The sequence below is a fragment of the Ammospiza caudacuta genome, chromosome 3 (assembly GCF_027887145.1).
Source record: "Ammospiza caudacuta isolate bAmmCau1 chromosome 3, bAmmCau1.pri, whole genome shotgun sequence".
Lineage (NCBI taxonomy): Eukaryota > Metazoa > Chordata > Aves > Passeriformes > Passerellidae > Ammospiza > Ammospiza caudacuta.
In genome coordinates this window covers 67,397,231-67,417,174 of record NC_080595.1, presented here as the reverse complement: position 1 = coordinate 67,417,174, position 19,944 = coordinate 67,397,231, and the positions used below count along the sequence as shown (strand labels likewise).

The window sequence follows — 19,944 nt, the reverse complement described above, 5'->3', positions numbered from 1 at the left end:
TGCTGTCTGAAATCACTGTGCAGCCCAAGGTACAAAATCTTTGAAAGCAGTAACATCCAGGTTTTATTCACCAAGTTTCTTAATAAAAGTTTTTCCTTAGAAGGGAAATAGCAGCTTTCATGTTCAAATAGTAAATAACTATCATCTTCACCCAAACTGTTTGACTTACATTCTGTAATGGTCCCATATAACAAACAGTAAGAGGAAAATACTTCAAACTCAGCATGCCATGAGAAAGGAAAAAACATCAGTAACTAAATGACTGTCCGCTTCTGTCCCAAAAATACTTTTTTTCTTTTGAAAGGATGCACTATGCAATTTTATTTAGAAGACAGCAGTGGAAAGTCATAGAAGCTGGGGAGTTGACTAAGCTACAAATAAGCTGTTGGAGAGTTGACAAAGCTACAAACCAAATAATAACAACAAGAACAAAAATAGTCCCCCATAAAAACCCCAAAGTATGATGCCTGTAATTCATGAACATTAAAATACCCTGATTTTATATTAAATACATAATATTAAAAAATATATAAAATTAGAAGGCATACTTATTTTCACAAGTTTTAAACACTTTTTGTTTTAGAAACAACTTAAGAGTAATATAACTAAAAAGTAAAAAAAAATTGCTTTTTTATTTTTTATACTTTTGGGGTGAACATGGGAGAAAGAGAAGGCTATTATTCTTTTCATAATTTAAAACTGCTGACAAACCTGCATGTAAGGAAATTTACGGACATTAGAAGCCAGTTTAAGTGAAAGCATTTGTATGTTTAAAGCTACTAAAGCATTTATGTATTTGTTCTCAGGAGAAGAGTTTGATAGTTAAAATAACATTTACATCAATCACTTCTTACCCTGGTCCTTCCAAAGTTTCTGTGACATTTTCCTCCTGAGCAGTTAGTAAAACTTGTGACACTTTATACTGAGTCTCCAAGAGTAAAAGGGTATTGAGCTCACAGCACAGCACATTTAATAGCCTGCAGAAGGAGACATTGAAATGGTAGTACATCAGTCAGGACTCCAGTAATTCACAGAAAGACAAGGGTAAACATGTTTATGAGATCTTGCAATGGAAAGGGAGAAGAGGAAAAAACAGCAAAAAAACCCACTTGAAGTGCCTGAAAAAACCTCACATACAACTAGGTCAGGAACACTTTAATATCCGTTTCAACCACTCAAGTGGCACAACCTTAAGCAAACAGGGAATGGTTCCCAACAGTTGGTTTTTTTGTGTGCACTGAACAACCAGAGAAAATACCCACTGGTCAGCTCAGTCACTTTTGAATTTACATCACACTGTAACAAAAATGATACAGGCTTAGTAAGACATTCCATGTGAAATATAAGGAAATTATACAATAATAGGCTGGTAAAGCAACTCAAAATTAGGTTGTCTGAAGGGGGAAGAAGGAAGGGAGGTAAAAAAATATCTTTTATTTAGAAAAGAGGCTTTTAAGACCTTCTGTATAATCACATTTAACGCAGTTCAAAAGCAATAAAAGATTTAGCATGTAACATAACCAACAAATCTGCCGGGTTAGGTTTTTTCAGAGAAACAAAAACGGTAAATGAAATGAATAATAACAAGTGCACAAGACAGTACATTATATACAATTTTCTTTCATAACTTTGGGGCAAATTAACAGGGTAAGTACTCCAATATATTTTTATATAAATCTGAAATAAAACAGTCCAAATCACATTAATTTTTGTTTTAACTAATCTAATCACTCTAAGACCACAACAGAATAATTTCATTGAGGGCTTCCAGTTCAAGGAAAACAATGTAACTAAACATTCTTGTTACTGGTTTTATTTCCTGTTTTAACACAGTCATAAAATGCAACATAAATTAAGGCTGATCAGCATTATATTTTGCATTCACATAAGATTTTATATGAACTAGAAAATATACTGTTTTAAATTCATAGTCTGTTAGTCAAAGCTTATTTTCTTCCATGGAATTCCTCATATGTTTCTACTGAGAAAAGCAAAAATTCATAAGCCATTCTCTCAATAATTTAACACCTGCAAATTTATACAGTTGTGGCCAAGGATTAAACAGCCAAGATGAGATTATGTCTCAGGTTTTTTTCTGTTGTTTTTTAAACAACTTGTTGTGTTCAGTTTCAGTATTCTTCAGCTTTATTTCTTTTACATTAACTATTTTGTGACATCAATTTGTTCTCAGTACTTTTTGAAATCACAGAAGAAGAAATGACAGTTCAACTATAATTTTTATTATTATTTAGAAGAAAAAACCCAGAAAAGAGCTCTGAAACCATTATGAAGATGGATAATGTTTTTCTGTGAAGTACAGTAAGTGGCAAAGACCAGCAGTTAAAAACCACTTGGGAGAAGACTAGTAGCTGAGAATGCTTTATAACATCATCTCCTCTGGTAGGCAAGACAGAGCAAAAAATAAAACAACAAGAGCAACCAACCATGAGCAAATAAAATTAGGTGGATGGAATAGTGGTAGAATAAATGATGAAATACACAAGATCTAGAGTATGCAGCCACTGCTTGGGCATTTAGTGAAATTTTCAACTACATAGAAAAAGACATTTAAAAATGCAACTACTGAAGTAGAGGTTATTTGGTTAATCATGCTAATCCATTAATTACCTTCCAAAGTCATAGATGTATAAAGTTTCCAATTAAAAAAAAATAACTCACTTTTTATAGTAAGTATATTTGTAAATATGCTTGAATACAGCTATGGAGTTTTTTGTCTTTTTTGTTTGTTTTTGGAACATAAGAATTGGATCAGACTCCCCATCTCAGTATCTCATCTATAAGAAGTACATGCTTATGAGAATGTATAAAACCTTTACAGACATAACACAATATGATCAAGCATATATTTTTGAGATACTTTTTAAATTTTCTTTAGAAAGACTCCCAACCTAAATACTGCTGAAAATTGGAAGATACACTTTGATGAAGTTCTTGTACCTGGGAAGAGCCCAGCAACAGTACAGGCTGGGGACAATCAGTCATAAAGCAGCTTTGCAGTCAAGGACCTGGGGGTCCTGATGGTCAATAGCTTGAACACGAGCCAGAAACATGTCCTTGAGGGCAATCACCATCCTGGGCTGTGTAATGAAGAGTGCTGCCAAAAGTCGCTGGAGAGAGGTGACCCTGCCTCTCTACTGGTTCTGGTGAAGTCATACCTGGAGTGCTGGGTCTGGTTTTGACCTCACCAGTCACAGCATGACAAGGATGCACTGGAGCAGGTCCAACAAAAGGCCAAGAGGACGATTAAGGCTTGGGCCATCTGACATAGGGAAAAGCTGAGAGAGCTATGACTGCTCAGCCCGGAGAACCCTCAGGGGAGATCCTGTCAATGTGTATCAATATCTAACAGGAAGGTTTGAAAATTGAGTCAGACTCTTCTCAGTGATACCCAGTGAAAAGACTAGATGCAAAGGCCATGAATTGAAAGAAAGGAAATTCCATTTTAATATACTGTGACGGTAGTAAAACAGTGGAACAAATTGCCTAAAGATGCTGCAGGATCACCAGCCTTGACAGTACTATAAACCAGACTGGACACAGCCCTGAGTAATGCTCTATAGTTGAACCTACTTTGAGCAGAGCAGTTGTACTACACAACCTTCCATCTCCCTTTCAATTCTGATTATGTAATTCTGTGATTGTTGTAGTGTGTACTACTAATAAAATATACCACACACCCAGGAACAAACTGTAATGCATATAAAATAAAAGTTTCTCTGAAGGCAGTCCTTTATAGAAGAGCAGTTTCAAAGAAATTCAGAAATATCAAAATACATATCATAGTTGTGAAAATATGCTAGGAATAAGTAATTTTGTTCTGAACTCTGCATTTCCTCCCCTATCCATTTTTCTTGAAAATTCCTCCCTGGATTCTACCCCTTGAACTACAATTTCGCAATTATTACTTCACCGAAGAAATCCCTAATCTAAAAGAAAGCATTCTAACTACTGTTTTGTTCCACGGGCTATCTCCTTAGTTTTGCTATGTGGAATCATATTGACTTCCTTAATTATGACAAAACAAAAGCTCCTTTGTGGGATATAAATCAGCTAGTAAATAAACTTCGCTAATTTTTATGCTGTCTCTCTAAATTTTTCTGCCTGAAAATAATATAATAAACTGTCCATGATTTACTCTGAGTTGCTAAAAATGCATATTATGAGCATAGCTTATGACCACCTCAGTATTTTTTCTAGGAGTTCCTTTTAAGAACACAAAAGAGCATGTTCTCTGTTCTTTTTCCCAATATCAAACCATGTTTCTCTCAAACAGGACCTTTATTATGTTCTTCTATTTTTCTGCAGTTTCCACAACACCACCATACACTATTCTTCCTTACTTTCACATGTTCTTTCCAAAGCCACTCTGATGTTCTGTCCTTACTTCAGGCACATCTGCTAATGCTCAGCTGGCAGTGAAAGATGCAAGATTTTACTCTTGAAAACAGCAGCTGTAACAGTCTGTGGTGAGTTGACACCAGTCAGCAACTGAGCACCCACCCTGCTTCTCATCCCTCACCACTCGCGCCTGGCCAGTCTCTGACTAATGAGACCCGCAAGACCAGCCTCCAAGGCCCTCAGTGTGGGATGCTATGTGGTATAAAACATTCCTCTGGTCAGCTCAGATCAGCTGTCCCAGCTGTTTTCATTCCCAACCTCTCACACATTCCTAGGTATGGCTAATGTTGATAAAAAAGAAAGCCCTGTTGCTGAGCTGCTGCTTGCACAACATCAGTGGAAACATGCTGTGTTATCAATACTCTTTTAGTCCCAAATTCAAAACACAGCACCCATGTGGGGTGCTATTAGAAAATTTGACCCCAGTCTGTATGGACTCCAGAGAAACAAGATAAAATTTTATGCTATAAGCAGGACAAAATTTCCACCACATAAAAAAAAGCAAGCAGCTCATCCAAAGTCAACTATACTACAATCTCAGTAATGGATGCGTGCATGCAACATAAAATGGCCAACTAAACACAAAATGCTTACATCTCTGCTATAGACAGTGACATGATGCTGAAATAGAGGACTAAATTGGTCTTTAGTAAAAAGTTTTCTTTTGGCTTGTAGTTACATGCCTTCTACAGATATAGGCATGGCTGAATCAGGCCAGTGCAAAATAGATAGCATGATATTTGTAGAGAGCTCAGCTGTGGGACAAGGGAAGGTGCATTTTTTTCATCTCTCAGGAATAAATATTAAAAACTGAAGAGCAATAGAGCAACGCCTGGAACTTCTTTGCAGTAGCAGGACCTCCTTTTCACTAAATGGCTATGTACAACAAAAGTGAAATCCAAAGCAAAACTTGCATTAAACAATTCCAGTGTTAACATAATGGAGGACAGCCCATTTAACATCAGAGCTTACATTAATAATTTGATTTACTCCTTACTATACTTTGAGTAAGAGCCTAAGCTTCAATGAGAAGATGGATCCAAACAGTGAACAGCAATTATTTTCAAGTGCCAGACCAGTAGACAGAGACTATGGCTAAAAAAAAGCCCTACAGAAGTCCAAAGCTACTCAGTCAGTGTTGGAACACAAAGGGCATTTGGAAGCTTCAGCCAAGCAAAGCTTTGCACGCTGCCTTTGCAAACTGAACACAAGGCATTAGAAATGAGCAGATAGAGGATGCCTCTGCACTTGGTCTAGCTGAAGGATTGAGGCTTCTAATTGCTCCACTGAGGATGATGCATGGTTTTGAAACAAAAAAAAAATGGGTTTCTGGATACAGGAGTTACACATTTTGTGCCTGAGGTGCTGGAAGCTACTACCTCAGGGCAGTCATGTTTCTCCCAGAAAGAAAACTCAGAGACTAACATATTCCTTACAATGTTTTCCACATGAAAAGATTTGCAAAAGAGCCACCTACACCATTTCAGCTACCCAATGTACCTACAAATGACATGTAACGTGATTGCTAATGATAAAAGTTTCCCCAGCTAAATAAAAATGCTTTTCATGAGCATCACTTGCCAGCCTAGAGGATCAGAAGTGAAAAATTTTAAGTTAAGGAAAGGAAAAAAAGTCAACAAACAAGTAAAATCTGATCACAGAATCTACCGTTCCTATTTTTTTAATAACTATTTGTTTTAAATTAATAAACCTAATAAACTTGTATTAAATTATCAGCTAGCAAAAAACTGAATTAACTGTGTAACTCCATGATCACGGATAATGTGGAAGCACTCTCGCACAAGCCTGTTGCAAATCCCCATCATTAGTAGTCACTGCTAATCCAGACGCTGTCCCCTTTTACCTTTGGATTCTGCTACTCATGATGCTCTTTCATAAAGAGAAAGGAAAAGAAGACTAAATATAAACAGCATTGTGTTGCAATCATTAAAATCACACATTCTCTTAATTAATACACATAATGCAAGTACAATTAAGGAATGAGCTATTTCACATGCTGAGGCTACCTCACTATTAAAATGCTATTATATAATGGAGGAGCTGTTTACAATGCAGTTGACAAAGTAATGGAGAAGAATGCAGGAACATTTATTATTCGTATTTCCTAAACTCACAAAGTTATCTTTTGCCTATCACTTTTTTTTTCATTTATTTCATTCACCTGGATTCCACTGGAATTATCTAGATTAAATTTTGACCGATCTGTACTGCTTTAAGGCAAATTTCAAGATGTTGATTGATTTTGATGTCAGTAAATTATAAGCCATTTAAATTTTCTTTCCTAAATCTTTCTCTGCTAGTTTTTTAGGGCAACAGAAATAGATACAATGCATTTTAATAATTCTCTGCACTCACTTGGTAGGCAAGAAAACAAACAAAAACATATTCACCATACTATTTTATATGACAAAGAAAATGTGACCTAACAATGTCAAAATCTTTATTACACAAACCTGAAAATAACAAGCCAATATTATTTTTCTATTTGCAGCAGACAGTAGATTTACAATCCTGATGCTGATACAGATGAGCATATGACTTAGACTAATATTTACAATTTTCTTTAATCTCACAGAAAAAGAAATGCATTTATTCACACAGGGCATTGTAACAAATGCTGGATTTTCAGCCTTGCCTTAGAGAAGCCTAAAATAAATCTATTTTCCATTGCAGTTCAAATTACACTTCTACAAAATGGGTTATCTTCAGATATCTCTAATGACAGGCAAACTCATTGAATCTTTAAAATTAAACAGTCACAATTTGCATATCTGAAGGAAAAGGGTTTACCCTCAGAATTTTCCAGGTATGTCCCTGCAGAAAGCCAAACATTTTAACAGAGTTGCTTGAAGCTCACTAGCAGGAAGCACCTTAGTGAACAAGAGTGGAACTAACAAAGGTCCTTCTGATTCAGAATGTATGTACAAAAGATCTTTTGAATTCACAATATTTAGGAGTTTTATTGATTTATGCTTAAAATAAGCCACTGGGAAAAAAAAAAAAAGAAGATAGCCAAAGGAAAAAAAAAGTCTAATTTTCCTCTTTAAAGTATTCAAATGCCCATTACTGCCATTTTATCATATATCCACAAAAAAGAGATTCCAAGAACAGTGTGTTACAAAGTACTTAGTAAATGGGAATTTTTGCAGATCTGCCTGTAAATCAACTCTTATCTCTTCCCACTGCCCATAGTGTAGGCATATGCCAGTAATGTTGTTTCTCCTGTTTTTTACTCAAGCCAACACTAATTGAATATCTTCTAATTTATTTTGGGGTATTGATACTGTTTAGAGACAGGAACCTGACTATCAAAGCTAGAAATTCTTACTCTGCCACACTTTAATCCAGCTAATAAAACAGTGTCACTATCATTCACAGAAAACCTATTTTCTGAATAGAGAGAACAGCAATATGTAAATAGCTGAATAATCCTTCAGGCAAAGACTTTGAAAATATATATATTATGCATATATTTTCTTGGCAGGCTGTAAAAACTCATGAATGCATTTACTGTACTGAAACACTAGACAAAATGTGTTGATAATATATAATATCATTAATGTGAAAGATTCCTTTTTAATATAAGTTAGACACAGAGAGCTCTTCAAAGAGCTTGGCCTCAACAGGGAGGTGGTAAAGACTTCTAGTGTCACATTTTAAGAAAACTGTTATTTCTCATATGCAGTATGTTTTAAAATCAGATTTATGGGTATACTTGTATCAGAGAAATAAAGCTGATCATTAAACTAAGAAAATACTCTCTGTTTAGTATGTTAAAAAATATTGCTTTAATATTAATATACTGCTCCTAACTTCCTTTTAGTACGATTTGTGCTCTGATGGCAATTTCAGAACCTTCTACAACAGAAAGACCACTGAGAATTTCTGCATTAGCTCCTGTGCATCCAGATTTTCAGCCTGTACAAAAGAGTGTCTGAGACAGCCTTCAGTATTCTTTTATCAACTGATAGTGGCCAACTGGGAGACTTCTCAATTCTAAATAAGTGTAAATCTGCTTTGAAGCTAAAAGCTGAACTGACAGCTTGAAAATCTTTCTATAGACAAATTAGGAACTGTCTATATACTTAGACATTTCTATTCCTATCTCCAACTTCTTGCCTAAGGTTTCCCTTTAATAAATAAATAATATTAATGATAATAACACCTTTTTTTTTTCCTCCAGTTAGCTTAAAAGGACTTTCAAGTGAACAAATCTCATCACACAAACACATAATAGATTCAATTAATGGAATATCAGATCACTGTCTGAAACTACTGAAGAATCATCCTAGGCAAAGATACTTCCAAGAACCTAAAAACAAACAAATAAAAAAACCAAACAAAAAACCAAACCAAAACAAAAATGCAAACAAACAAACAAACAAAAAAACCCTAACAAAACCAAAGAGTAACAACAAGAAGAAAACCAAAGGAACCACAGATTTGAAATTAGCTACAGCTTGTGGTGGAACTGAGTATTTCACCCTTGACCACACAATCCCTAATCTATATGAATGCACCACAGGGATTACTCTTTAAAGACTAAGAGATATTGGCTATGCACACCCTATTCTGCTTCCCTATGTTTTCTGTTTGCCTTCTACTGCATGCACACCACTTTACAGTGGTTAAGCTTGAAAAGTGAAGTTGACAGCAAAGCCTCTACCATACTGTCCTTCAAAATTGTAATACAGAATTCATGCTTATTCAAAACAAAAAAAACTATCCACCAGAAAATGAAGTCATAACACTACAAACATAAATATCCCAAATACCTGTGCATTTGGGATTAAAGAGACTGTGGAAATACCTATGTATTTTATGCTTTATATGCAATTGCACACCTAATAACCAGCATAATTTTAGACACTGAAGCTCAGTATACACACAAAGCAAAGTGTAGTTCTAAATTGCAGAAGTTGTTTAACAGTCAAGTACATGTGTAACTGTTTTGAACAAGAAAAGCAGGACCTCACAGTATAACACTGTAAATTAAAGAGATCTGAAGTTCAGCACTCAACTGTGGGTTGAGTTGAGCCACATATATAGTGTATGGCCGTGTAGATCTGTGAACAATTTAAAGAATGTGGCTTTGGCTGTATTACTGGTATTAAGTCTAGCAGAAATGTTTCCAGACAATTGCTTCACAAAATCATACTGTTTTTCAATGCTGCAATTATCACATAAATATTTAATTTCTACATAACAGCAAAGAAAATTAGATCTTTTGCTATAATTTGCACATTTTCAGATCTGTTAAGCATCTAATATTATTTGGTATAACTCCTGCTGAACTTAGAACTCTTGATGGAATTTGGTTAAGGAGCAAATCAACTACACAAGGCAAGGTTCATTTACAGAACATGGATGTCTGCAGTCAGCAGCATTCACAGGAAAGATCACAGAACTTTGAAATGAACACCTCTCATGTTCAGGTAATACAGGCCACGGTTATTTGCACGTTTTAATACTCTAAGTAAGTCTTAATACTGTAAATCCTGAGTTAGAAGGGACTCATCAGGATCCAGTCTAACTCCTGACCTGCACCCCTAGGACACCCCAAGAATCACAGCACATGCCTGAGAGTGCTGTCCAAATGCTTTTTTGAACTCTGTCAGGCTTGGTTCTTTTATCACGTTCCTGTTCCAGTGCCCAACCACCCTTTATTTTAAACTGTAAAACATCTCATTTTCTCTTGATCCTAATTAAATCAATGGAAGTTCTGTCAAGTTTTCTATGGAGACAGTCTAACCCTAAATGAAGAACAATTTTTTTTTTCAAATTTCATCTTAAGACTTCTTATTCCTATATAAACGTGATTTCCTCAAAGCAGCATTTATAACTTCTGATTTATATGTCAAAATCATATATATCTCCCAAGTCCAATATCTGCCATTGTTCATCTTCTCTATGCTCATCCTTATCAACAAATTGTACTGTATCTTATGGTCATTCATATATAGTATTAAATAATTTAATTATGATATTAAAGTAAAAACAAAGCTGCAAAAAAGCTAAGGTTTCAGAACTTAATCAGTTGGGCTATATCATGCTCAAGCAAGGTAATCAAAGTTTTCCATATTATGAAGTACAATCCAATAGGTTTTTATTTCAACTGTCTATAATAAGTTCCCAACAAAAATGTGAATTCAAGTATTTATATAGTCATCCTTGGAAAACAGAATAAAAATGCAGAAACTAATTTCTATGTTAAAATTATAAAGCACTGAATATTACAATACATGAGCATAACAGTGTGAGCATCTTTTAAGTGTACCTTTAGGTTCCAGAAATATTTGGAACCAAACGCTACACTCCTTAAACTAGGTTTTTGTGAAATAGGTGATAATTAAACAAATAGTTAAAAAACAATTTTAAGTACAGAGAAACTACATAAACCAAAATGACATAAACATAGTAAAAATAATTTTGGTATTTTGGTGTACCGTGGATGTACAATTTGTTTTTTACAGTCAAGTAGGCAAAATAACATGCAATTTCTATCAGTGCTTCTCATATTACAATATATCCATTTACAGATAATAAGATAAGATCCATCACTGTTCTCATTTTGAAGGCCATTTTTCATTTAATCTTATGGTAAAAAAAGGGGAAATTTCACCTTCATACATAATAAAACCCAAACAATGTTATCTTGTCAGAAGTAACACATCCAAGCACATTATATCCTATTTAGTTAATGTGACCAAAGAATAAAAAAACATGCACCTTACCTCAGACCAAATATATGGGATTGTTCATAATTGAATAAGGAATGAATTTTAGCTTCTGAGTTCAAAATTATAAGCCTGTCAATAATATCCTGTCAAAGGAAGAGAAATGTGAAAAACCATGTAGGCTTTTATAATTTATGCACATCATAGTTTCATAGGGATATTTACTATTGAATGAAAACTATTATTAAAACACACACTGAAATTATTTCTGTAACAGGAGGTGTTTTCCACACAAAAGTCAACAGCAAAATTGAAGGCAAAAATGGCAAAACTTTCCTAACCATGTAGAAGGTTAGGAAAAAAAAATCTATTAAAAATATAAACATACAAAAAGATCGTTGCATGTCGACTATCCTAGTTCTTCTTTAGCATTAAAGCACAAAAAAAGTTAAAATTTTTTTGCACATTTGAAGTGTGTACATGTCTATTTTAATAAAGAGAACAGCAACTCCTTCAGTGTAATAACCCTTTCTCACACCAGTTAGTACTACATGCTTCAAGACACAGCCATTTAGTCTTGGTTTAACAAGGCTTGGCTCAGATGTTGAGGCTTACACCTTTCATCTTGGAGCATCTCATGTAGCAGACAATGACTTTGTGGCTGCTTCCCACTTCTTCCACAAAGCCAACCCAATTATCTTCCCCTCTGGCTCACTGCACATGCAAACTACTTCTGAAAAAATTATTTCATTAAAAAAACTAAGGAATGAACAAAAACATTGTTCATGTTCAGTGTTGTTATCATGTCAGAGAGAGATTGTTGTGCTATGGTCACAAGAAACAGATTACAAAATACTTATGAGCTTTATTTAATCTCGATTAAATACAAACTTTTATTTTCTCCACATTTTATAAGTACAGTTTCAGAGACAGCAGAGGGAGTTATTATTCACCTAATTAGATCAATGAGTCATTTCAATACGATATGAAGGGAAAGTTAATACCCGTACTTTATTGAAATTAACAAAAGCTCTGGTTTTCAATGGAGAAAAGTAAAAATCACAAGTAAAACTCACAATAGAAAAAAAACAAAGTCTATAACTTTTCAAATTAAATTGTCTACATAAAATGTACTCTTACTTAAAATACAGTGAAAGTATACTTTTCCTATTAGATTTCTGGGGCACTGGGGGAGACAGCTTTTTCCACATAGTATATTTACAATAAAATTCTCAATTAAAAAACTCAACTTGGACCTCAAGGCTGTTCATAAAATTGATAAGGCAAGCAATTGATTTGTTTGGGAATTAAGATTTTTCAGGTATCTGTGCATACAAAGAGTTAAATGCTAAGGGATATTTCTCTGGCATTATGTTCCTTCTCTCATTTATAACTCAAAGCTTGGAGTTGCAAAAGAGTACAAACAGCAGGCACAGTAAGAGGACTACTGAGAAAGGAGACTAAACTCTGATTTGGGATTTTAGGAAGGAAGATAATGAACAAGGTCTAACACAGGATTACATCCAAAAAATGTGTGGACAGATTTTCACAGCTCAGCCATAGAGCATAGCTTAAATATTACAGGTCAGATGTCATCTACTTGGAATATCTAAGACAAACCATCTAAGATTCTCTAGAATAACTGAAGAAAATCACCTTCTCTAATGTCTTTCAAAGCTACAGGTCTAGAGGGTAACTTCCAAACTAGATTCCCCTGAATATATGCACTGCAGAAACCCTCAAAGACTGGAGGCAGGCAGAAAATCCTCATTTATGTGTTCCATTCTCTAAAATAATTTTACATGCCAAACATAGCAAAGAGAAATCTTACATGCATTAAGAAAAATTTCCCTAAGGGCACAAATGAAAACCTCATTAGTCTACAGTTAAAAATTGTAAAAGTTGTTATCAACTATCACTATTATCAGTTGTTATCAACTGATAATCTGTTCAATCAATGATACAGCTAGTCAGATAAAAATATAAAGGAAGTAAAAATGCTTAAATCCTGGGTTTTCAAGAAATAAAGGATATACCAAGATGATTAAGTTCTGTGCATTAGCAAATATAGTTTAGCATAAACAAGTCACATTCCATGGCAACACAACACAATTCAAAAATAGAGACACAAAGCAGTTAGGTCTTCCCATCAAATCTTCTGGTGGCACAGAAGTTGCTTTTACTTTGCTTCTTGTAGTTATATCCAGTCAAAATCTTTTACCTTTTGCTTTCTGGAATCACTGCCCAAAAACATAGTCATAACAAACCTTGATCTCTTCTTAACTTCAGAAGTTTTTTGAGTACTTAGACTCAGCCATTATATGTTAAACTAACATTAGAGGATCTCACAATTTTCTTTCTGCTAACTACATCATCTTGGATGCCTATCTTACATATCTAGGTGTATCTTGGATGGCTAGGCCCACAAAACCCACTGCTGCACAGTAGTTCACTGAGACAAACCTCATCCAAAATATCTTTATCTCCTCAGGGAACTTTGAACAATTGTATCAGTATTGGCATTTCTAGAAACCTAGAAAATTTCATAAAAATACTCAAGTGCCTCTAAAGTTAAAATAACTCTGGCTTTCAAAAGCTGCAAAAATCCTTCTTGAGATCAACCACAATTTGAATGCTCTCAAATACTTATGATTTTCAGCATACACCTGTCTTTCTCACTCTGAGTTCCTTAAAAAACTTGATAACTGAACAAAGCTATCCATCGGTAAACACACTAGCATTGAGTAGATTGGAAAAATGAAATTTGTCATGCAATTTCCTCTTGAAATCATCAAAACAGTATTGCAAAAAAGAACCCCAAAATACCTTGCAAACCTAATATACACTATTATGATAAACTCTGTCTAAACAACTTCAAATATCACCAATCCAGAGCCTATGCTAGACAAACACTTCAACATAACAGCAATTTAAAGTGCTAACTCATTAGGGAAAAAAATCTGATTTTAACTGCCACACAAGGTCACAAATTTTCTGTGCTTTGTAGATGAGAAAAAAGCCATAATTGACTGCAGTAGAATGATTGAATACAAAATAATACTAAATACAGAAATGGTGAAGCTATTTCTCTGAAGTATGTCTTAATCAGTAGCTTTCCAATTACTGATTTTTTCCTTTATGTGAATTATGTGTCCTATTAAAAAACAGCCTGAGGTATGAGGCTTTTGTGTTTTCATTTTGTTTTGGTTTTTTTTCTTTTATTCTTTTTAAATCCACAAGTAGTGTGATAGAGCAATGCTGTATAAAGTACAAGTATACATATTTTCCAACATTTTCCCATATGTAACTGTATGCACATACAAACATGATTATTTATGTTACTTTTTTTCTGTGAAAAAACACAAGTCAGGAAAGATGATCTTTAAATTAGGCATCAAAATTTATATTACCTTTAAGATTTCAAAATGAAAATTTAGGTTCATATGAAGTGATATGTGCATATACTGCCCTCATGCTGTATATAATACAAAATGCAGAAAAATTCAAAATCGTTCAATAGGAAAAAAAAGCTTACTCTTTTACAACAAAAACATTTTCTCAGGTAAAAATGTCTTCACAGAATTATTTTTCCCTCAAAATACTTACAATTACATCTGTGGGTACTTCACGGAATGAGTACATGGGTTTATTTGGTATATCTCGTTTACTCAGGAGCTCAAAAACTGCTGGGTAAGTTAGCAAGTTTACCAGAAACAAAAATGACTAGAGAAAGAAAAAAAGGAGGGACAAAAGGGAATATTAATCTTAGTTAAGTACAATCAAGTAAGTGTTGGCAATTGTTTGCAATCTACATTAACTTTGTTCTTATCCTTTACAGGCTGAACTTAACATAAATAGACCTGTTGAAAATAAGACTGCATACCTGGTAGGCATCTGTATAATCTAAAAGGGCAGTAGTGTATGAAATATCTATTACCTATCATATGGTACATACAATTTTGAAAATTATAGTATTTCATTACCACTTAATTCTAAAATCTTGAGACAAAGAATAATCTAAAATTTAAAATTGCTGATTTTATTACAGTAATCTGGATGTAAACTGATGGCCAGCCCTTAAGACTTCATTTTGCCCTGATTTTTATTCATTATTTCATAGTTAATCCTTGGCATTGTGAACAGCCATGCAACATAAGAAACCTGTGTCAGTCATGATTTAACTAGTGTATTATACCAATTTTGACTCACATGCCAAGAAGCAGGTATAATAAAAATTTACAGAAAGGTATGTGTCTTCCTATCTGAATCACAGCACTGTTTCTTTCCATACAAAAATATAAGATTAATAATTTCTCACCTTCTGACAACTTTGGTCAATAGGGTCAACCGGAGTAGATTTAGGTTGGGTTATTCTCAAATCATCTTTTCCACACTCCAAAAGAGCCCATAGTTCAGTTACAAGTGCCTTCACAAAGCCTAAAACAAATGGTTGTCCTAATCATGAGTTTCCTGTTAGAAATATTTTACACCACAATTCTAACCAAGATGTGTAAAATTCTCTATACTGAAGGCTGAAATTTCACCACACAGATTGCCTTAGGTTTTCTATCCCTGCTATTCTCAATAGCTATCCCTGCTATTCTCAATACTCCAAACTACATTCCTAGAGCAGTTTGCTTATGTTCATTCTACAGTCTGTACCAATGGCTTCCAAAGGCTATTACACTAGAGTAGGATTACATTCATATATCTTCTATGTAAATGAGCTTCTGACCTTCTTTAAAAAGTTAACTGCAATGGATCAAGGCTTAGCTAGTATTGTCTCTGTGGTTCTAAAAATACAGATTCACTATAACTCATAAATAAATTATAACAGACCACAGTGAAAAGGACTAGAAAAACCCCAACTTTAGGAGAAGCCCTACTAGCTGAATTTAAATTGTTAAAAATTAAAATGTTAAATATTTATATAGAAAAGGAAAGAGGTCTCTAACTCTGAAATCTTCAAATGTAAGGGTTTAAAATCGATGCTGATTATTTTTGGTATATCATTTGTCTCTGAAGCCAAAGGGCATAAAAGGGCCTTAAGAAGCAATTTGGCTGAAAATCTTACACCAGGACAGATGGGTAACTCCTCAGTGGATCTGCTCCCTGCTTTGTGAAAAATCCCAGAGGCATAAATAGCAACTAACTAAGAACGAAGAAACCAATCGGTTTCCTTGACTGGCAGAATTTGCCTGCCTTTTTGACAGTCTTTCAGTCAACACCATCCCCTTCTAGATACTCAGAGAGACGATTTCCAACTTTTGTACCTCATGGACTTCCTCAGCAGCTTAAGACATTACCTTCATTTTATTGATGAGATTCTAGTTTTAATATAATGGCTACCTGGACTGTTGATGATATGGTAACAGTTGGGTTATCTGAGATTGACTCTGAAGGGACTTAGTCTGAATTTCCAATTCTTCTCACACCACAATCTCTTTTACATCTCGTTAATGTGTAACTTCACCTGTGACATTCAGGCCCTTGCAGTTCCTCACCCTTTGAGCAGTCAGTAACCATGGAAATGTACATAAAAATTACAGACATCAACAGTTATTAATTCTGATCTGCAGATCAATAAGAAGCACCTGCAAATTTATTTTCAAACAGTACAGATGTCTTCACACACATACAGGAAATTTCTGTAAATTCAAACTAGTGAAGTAAAGATTTTGCATAATATCAGAAGGAAAAATAAAACAAACTCTAAAATTCTGCATCAAGATTAATGAAAGATTTAAAAGCTTGAGAGAATTAATTTCCATCAGAAATAATTAACAAACATTTAGGAGTTTTTGTTAATACTGTGTAATTACTTTACACAGTTGATCTTTATTTAACATCTTTCCCACTGTCTTCTTTCAAAATGAAGGACTACAGCACGCAATTATTCATAATAACATCATCCTGCAGCTTACCTGAATTCTGCAGAGCCACTGCAGCCATTGGTGTTGTTGCCATTTGTGTAACAATGATTCTATTACCAAAATCTTCATATTCATTTGTCTGTTGATAATAAGTATAAAAGCACCATGTTAGTTATTCAGAAGACATGAAACTCTCAAATGATCTCTTAAATATTGATCTTTCTTACACTTGTTTACAGAATTTAATTCACTTTATGTTTAGACTTGAACAATTCATAGATATTATCCTCTACAGACTTACCAGGGTCAGATTCCTAACCAAACATCTTTATCAAGTATCTTATAAAAAATTAAACACAAAATACTGTGGTTGAGACATGCAATATGAGCAAATAAAACCATTAGTATTATAATGCTTTTGTACACATAGTGTAGGATGCCTTTGGCATTACTTTTTTGCACATTACCTGACTAAAACTGCACATTATCTGATTTTTTGCTTGTATTCAAGCTTTGTCTAGCATATCTAGATTTCAATATGACCTACCAACATTGTCTAAGAAAATTTGCACTTAGAAGAAAAGAAAAAAAAAATTCTAGTATTTCAAACTTTACAGTAAAAAGTAAACTACAAAGACTGCAATGCTTACCTGGATTTTTTTTGATAAACTGTTAAACATAAAGTTCACACAGTCATTCATGGCATCTGTACTATGAAGCAGAAATAGTCCTTTGGGTGTGGTAGAAAAATTTAGCAAGGCATCTAACAAAGTCTCTTCCCATAACAAGCTGCAAGAGTAACAAAATAGTAATTAAAAACTATATGTAAAATAGCATGGGAAAAAAGAAAAAAGCACAATTCCTAACTTTGAAAAACAACAGTACTTTACTCACTGTACTCTATGCTTAATTTATAAGCTTATGTTAGATTTAAAAGAGCATTTGGGGAAAAAGATAATATACCAGACTGCATTTTATGTGAACATTCAAACTCAGTGTGGCAAACCTAAAGTTATGTAGGAGCACAGAAGAGAGAGATGATGTAAAGGGAACCCAAAAGACCTGTGATATCCCTAAACATACATATGACTTACAGTCTGACTCTATACAGTCTTAAGATATTAACATGGCAGTTCATCTTGGTAAAACAGGCACAGTATCTCTCATCAATGTAAAAACACTATGAGGGACTCACATTTGAGGAGCTGAAGGTTCCTACAAGAACTCGGTATGGAATTATGAAGAAAGGTGCTATATTTACACAATAGCGTCACATAATAAGAGCAGAAAATGGAAAATCAACATTGTCCTGAATTTTCAGGCTCCCAAATACTTGTGTATTTCTCATCTTAATGAATATAAACTTCTATAAAGGGACATTAAGTTTCAGTATAAAAGGAAGGACACCTTTCACTTGGTATCAGCCAAAAGGCTGCCAATCTTGCTACATAATATTTTGAAGGTATAAATATGATTCAGCAGAACAACATGTTAAATTAGTACCACATAAAAAGCATAAGATAGACAGCTATTTTGTTCTGTGCTTTCTAACTCCCATTTTCCTCTAACCAAATTCTTTAGTCAGAGAGAATCAACTATAAGTCAGTTTTACATAGATCAGACACCACTCTCTATGCCAAGGAAGTTCTCAAAGGCCAGGAAGAATTTTGTAGCTCTACTGAGACTTATGCTAGGATAGTTTCTCTACCTACCACTATCCTTTTGGCAAAAAAAGACTGTCCTGGGTTTGGCTGGGATAGTGTGTTGTCTTCTAAGTAGCTGGTAAAGTGCTGTTTTTTGGATTTAGGACAAGAATAAGGTTGGTAACGCACTGATATTTTAGTTGTTGCCAAGTAGCACTTCTCAAAGTCAAGAACTTTCCAGTTTCCCATGCTCTGCAAGTGAGCAGGTACACAAGAAACCATGAGAGCACAACCAGAAGAGCTGAGCCAAACTGGCCAAGGGGATATTCCATAGCATGGGAAGTCATGCTTAGTACATAAACTGGCCAAAATCACTCTTAAGAGATGAACTGGGCATCAATCAGAGGGTGAGGAGAATTGAGTCATGTGTCATTTGCTTCTCTTGTGTGTTACTTCTCTCTCTCCTTTTCATTACTATTAATGTTATCATTACCATTAGTAGCACTACTATTATTAGGATTACTATATTTGACTTTGTTTAAATTACTAGACTGTTTGCATCTCAACCCTTTTTTTTTCCTGATTCTCCTCTCCATGCTATTGGGATGCAAATGGCTGTGCAGTATTTAGTTGCCAGCTGGAATCAAACTACAACAAAGACATGGGGTTACAAGATGTTTCAATTGTAATTAAAGCAGCAGTTTGTGTTCACACTCATACATGTGCATAAATTAAGTACCAAGTTACCTGGTTTTTGATTCTTGACTTATTGATGAAGTGGAGTCTGCATCAGTTACAGGAGTAGGTACTCTTTCTGAAAGCAAACTTGTCTGTAAAACAAAACCAAATAAACACCTCCTTAACATTGATGTAGGATGTCCCCCTGCTAGGGAATGACATGCAGTGACTCCAAGATTCAGAAGGCTGAACAATTGCTTTATTAAGCTATACTATACTATACTATACTACTACACTAAACTATACTCAAGAAAAAACCCATGACCCTTTTTCAGACAGTCACGATGCAACTTTGACCTAATTGGTCAATCAGTCAAAACAACCAACACCAGTGTCCAATTAAGAAATCACTTTTGGCAAACTACCTCCATAACACATTCCACATGTGCCAAACAACATGAGCAGCAAATAGAGATAAGATTCTTTCTCTTAGCTTTCTCACTGCCTTCCCTAGAAGAAATCCTGGCAAGGTTGTGCCTGCTGCTCTCTGTGAAGAGAGCTGCGGCCACACTTTAATGTTTATTTGCAGTATTTTTAAACTCCAGATCTAATTCATTCTCTTGTTATATACAA

The 19,944-nt window shown here is 34.5% G+C and overlaps 1 protein-coding gene across 1 annotated transcript in view; it reads right to left on the bottom strand.

Annotated features, from left to right (window-relative positions):
* The window catches only part of TBC1D32 (TBC1 domain family member 32), a 72,388-nt gene that overhangs the window by 33,016 nt on the left and 19,428 nt on the right, over positions 1-19,944 (bottom strand). The window contains exons 17-23 of the mRNA XM_058801792.1: positions 19,381-19,463; positions 17,641-17,779; positions 17,042-17,129; positions 15,436-15,554; positions 14,724-14,840; positions 11,175-11,263; positions 855-977 (exon numbers count right to left, since the gene is read on the bottom strand). Coding sequence (XP_058657775.1) covers positions 855-977; positions 11,175-11,263; positions 14,724-14,840; positions 15,436-15,554; positions 17,042-17,129; positions 17,641-17,779; positions 19,381-19,463 — 758 coding nt within the window. The remainder of the gene's footprint in view (positions 1-854; positions 978-11,174; positions 11,264-14,723; positions 14,841-15,435; positions 15,555-17,041; positions 17,130-17,640; positions 17,780-19,380; positions 19,464-19,944) is intronic.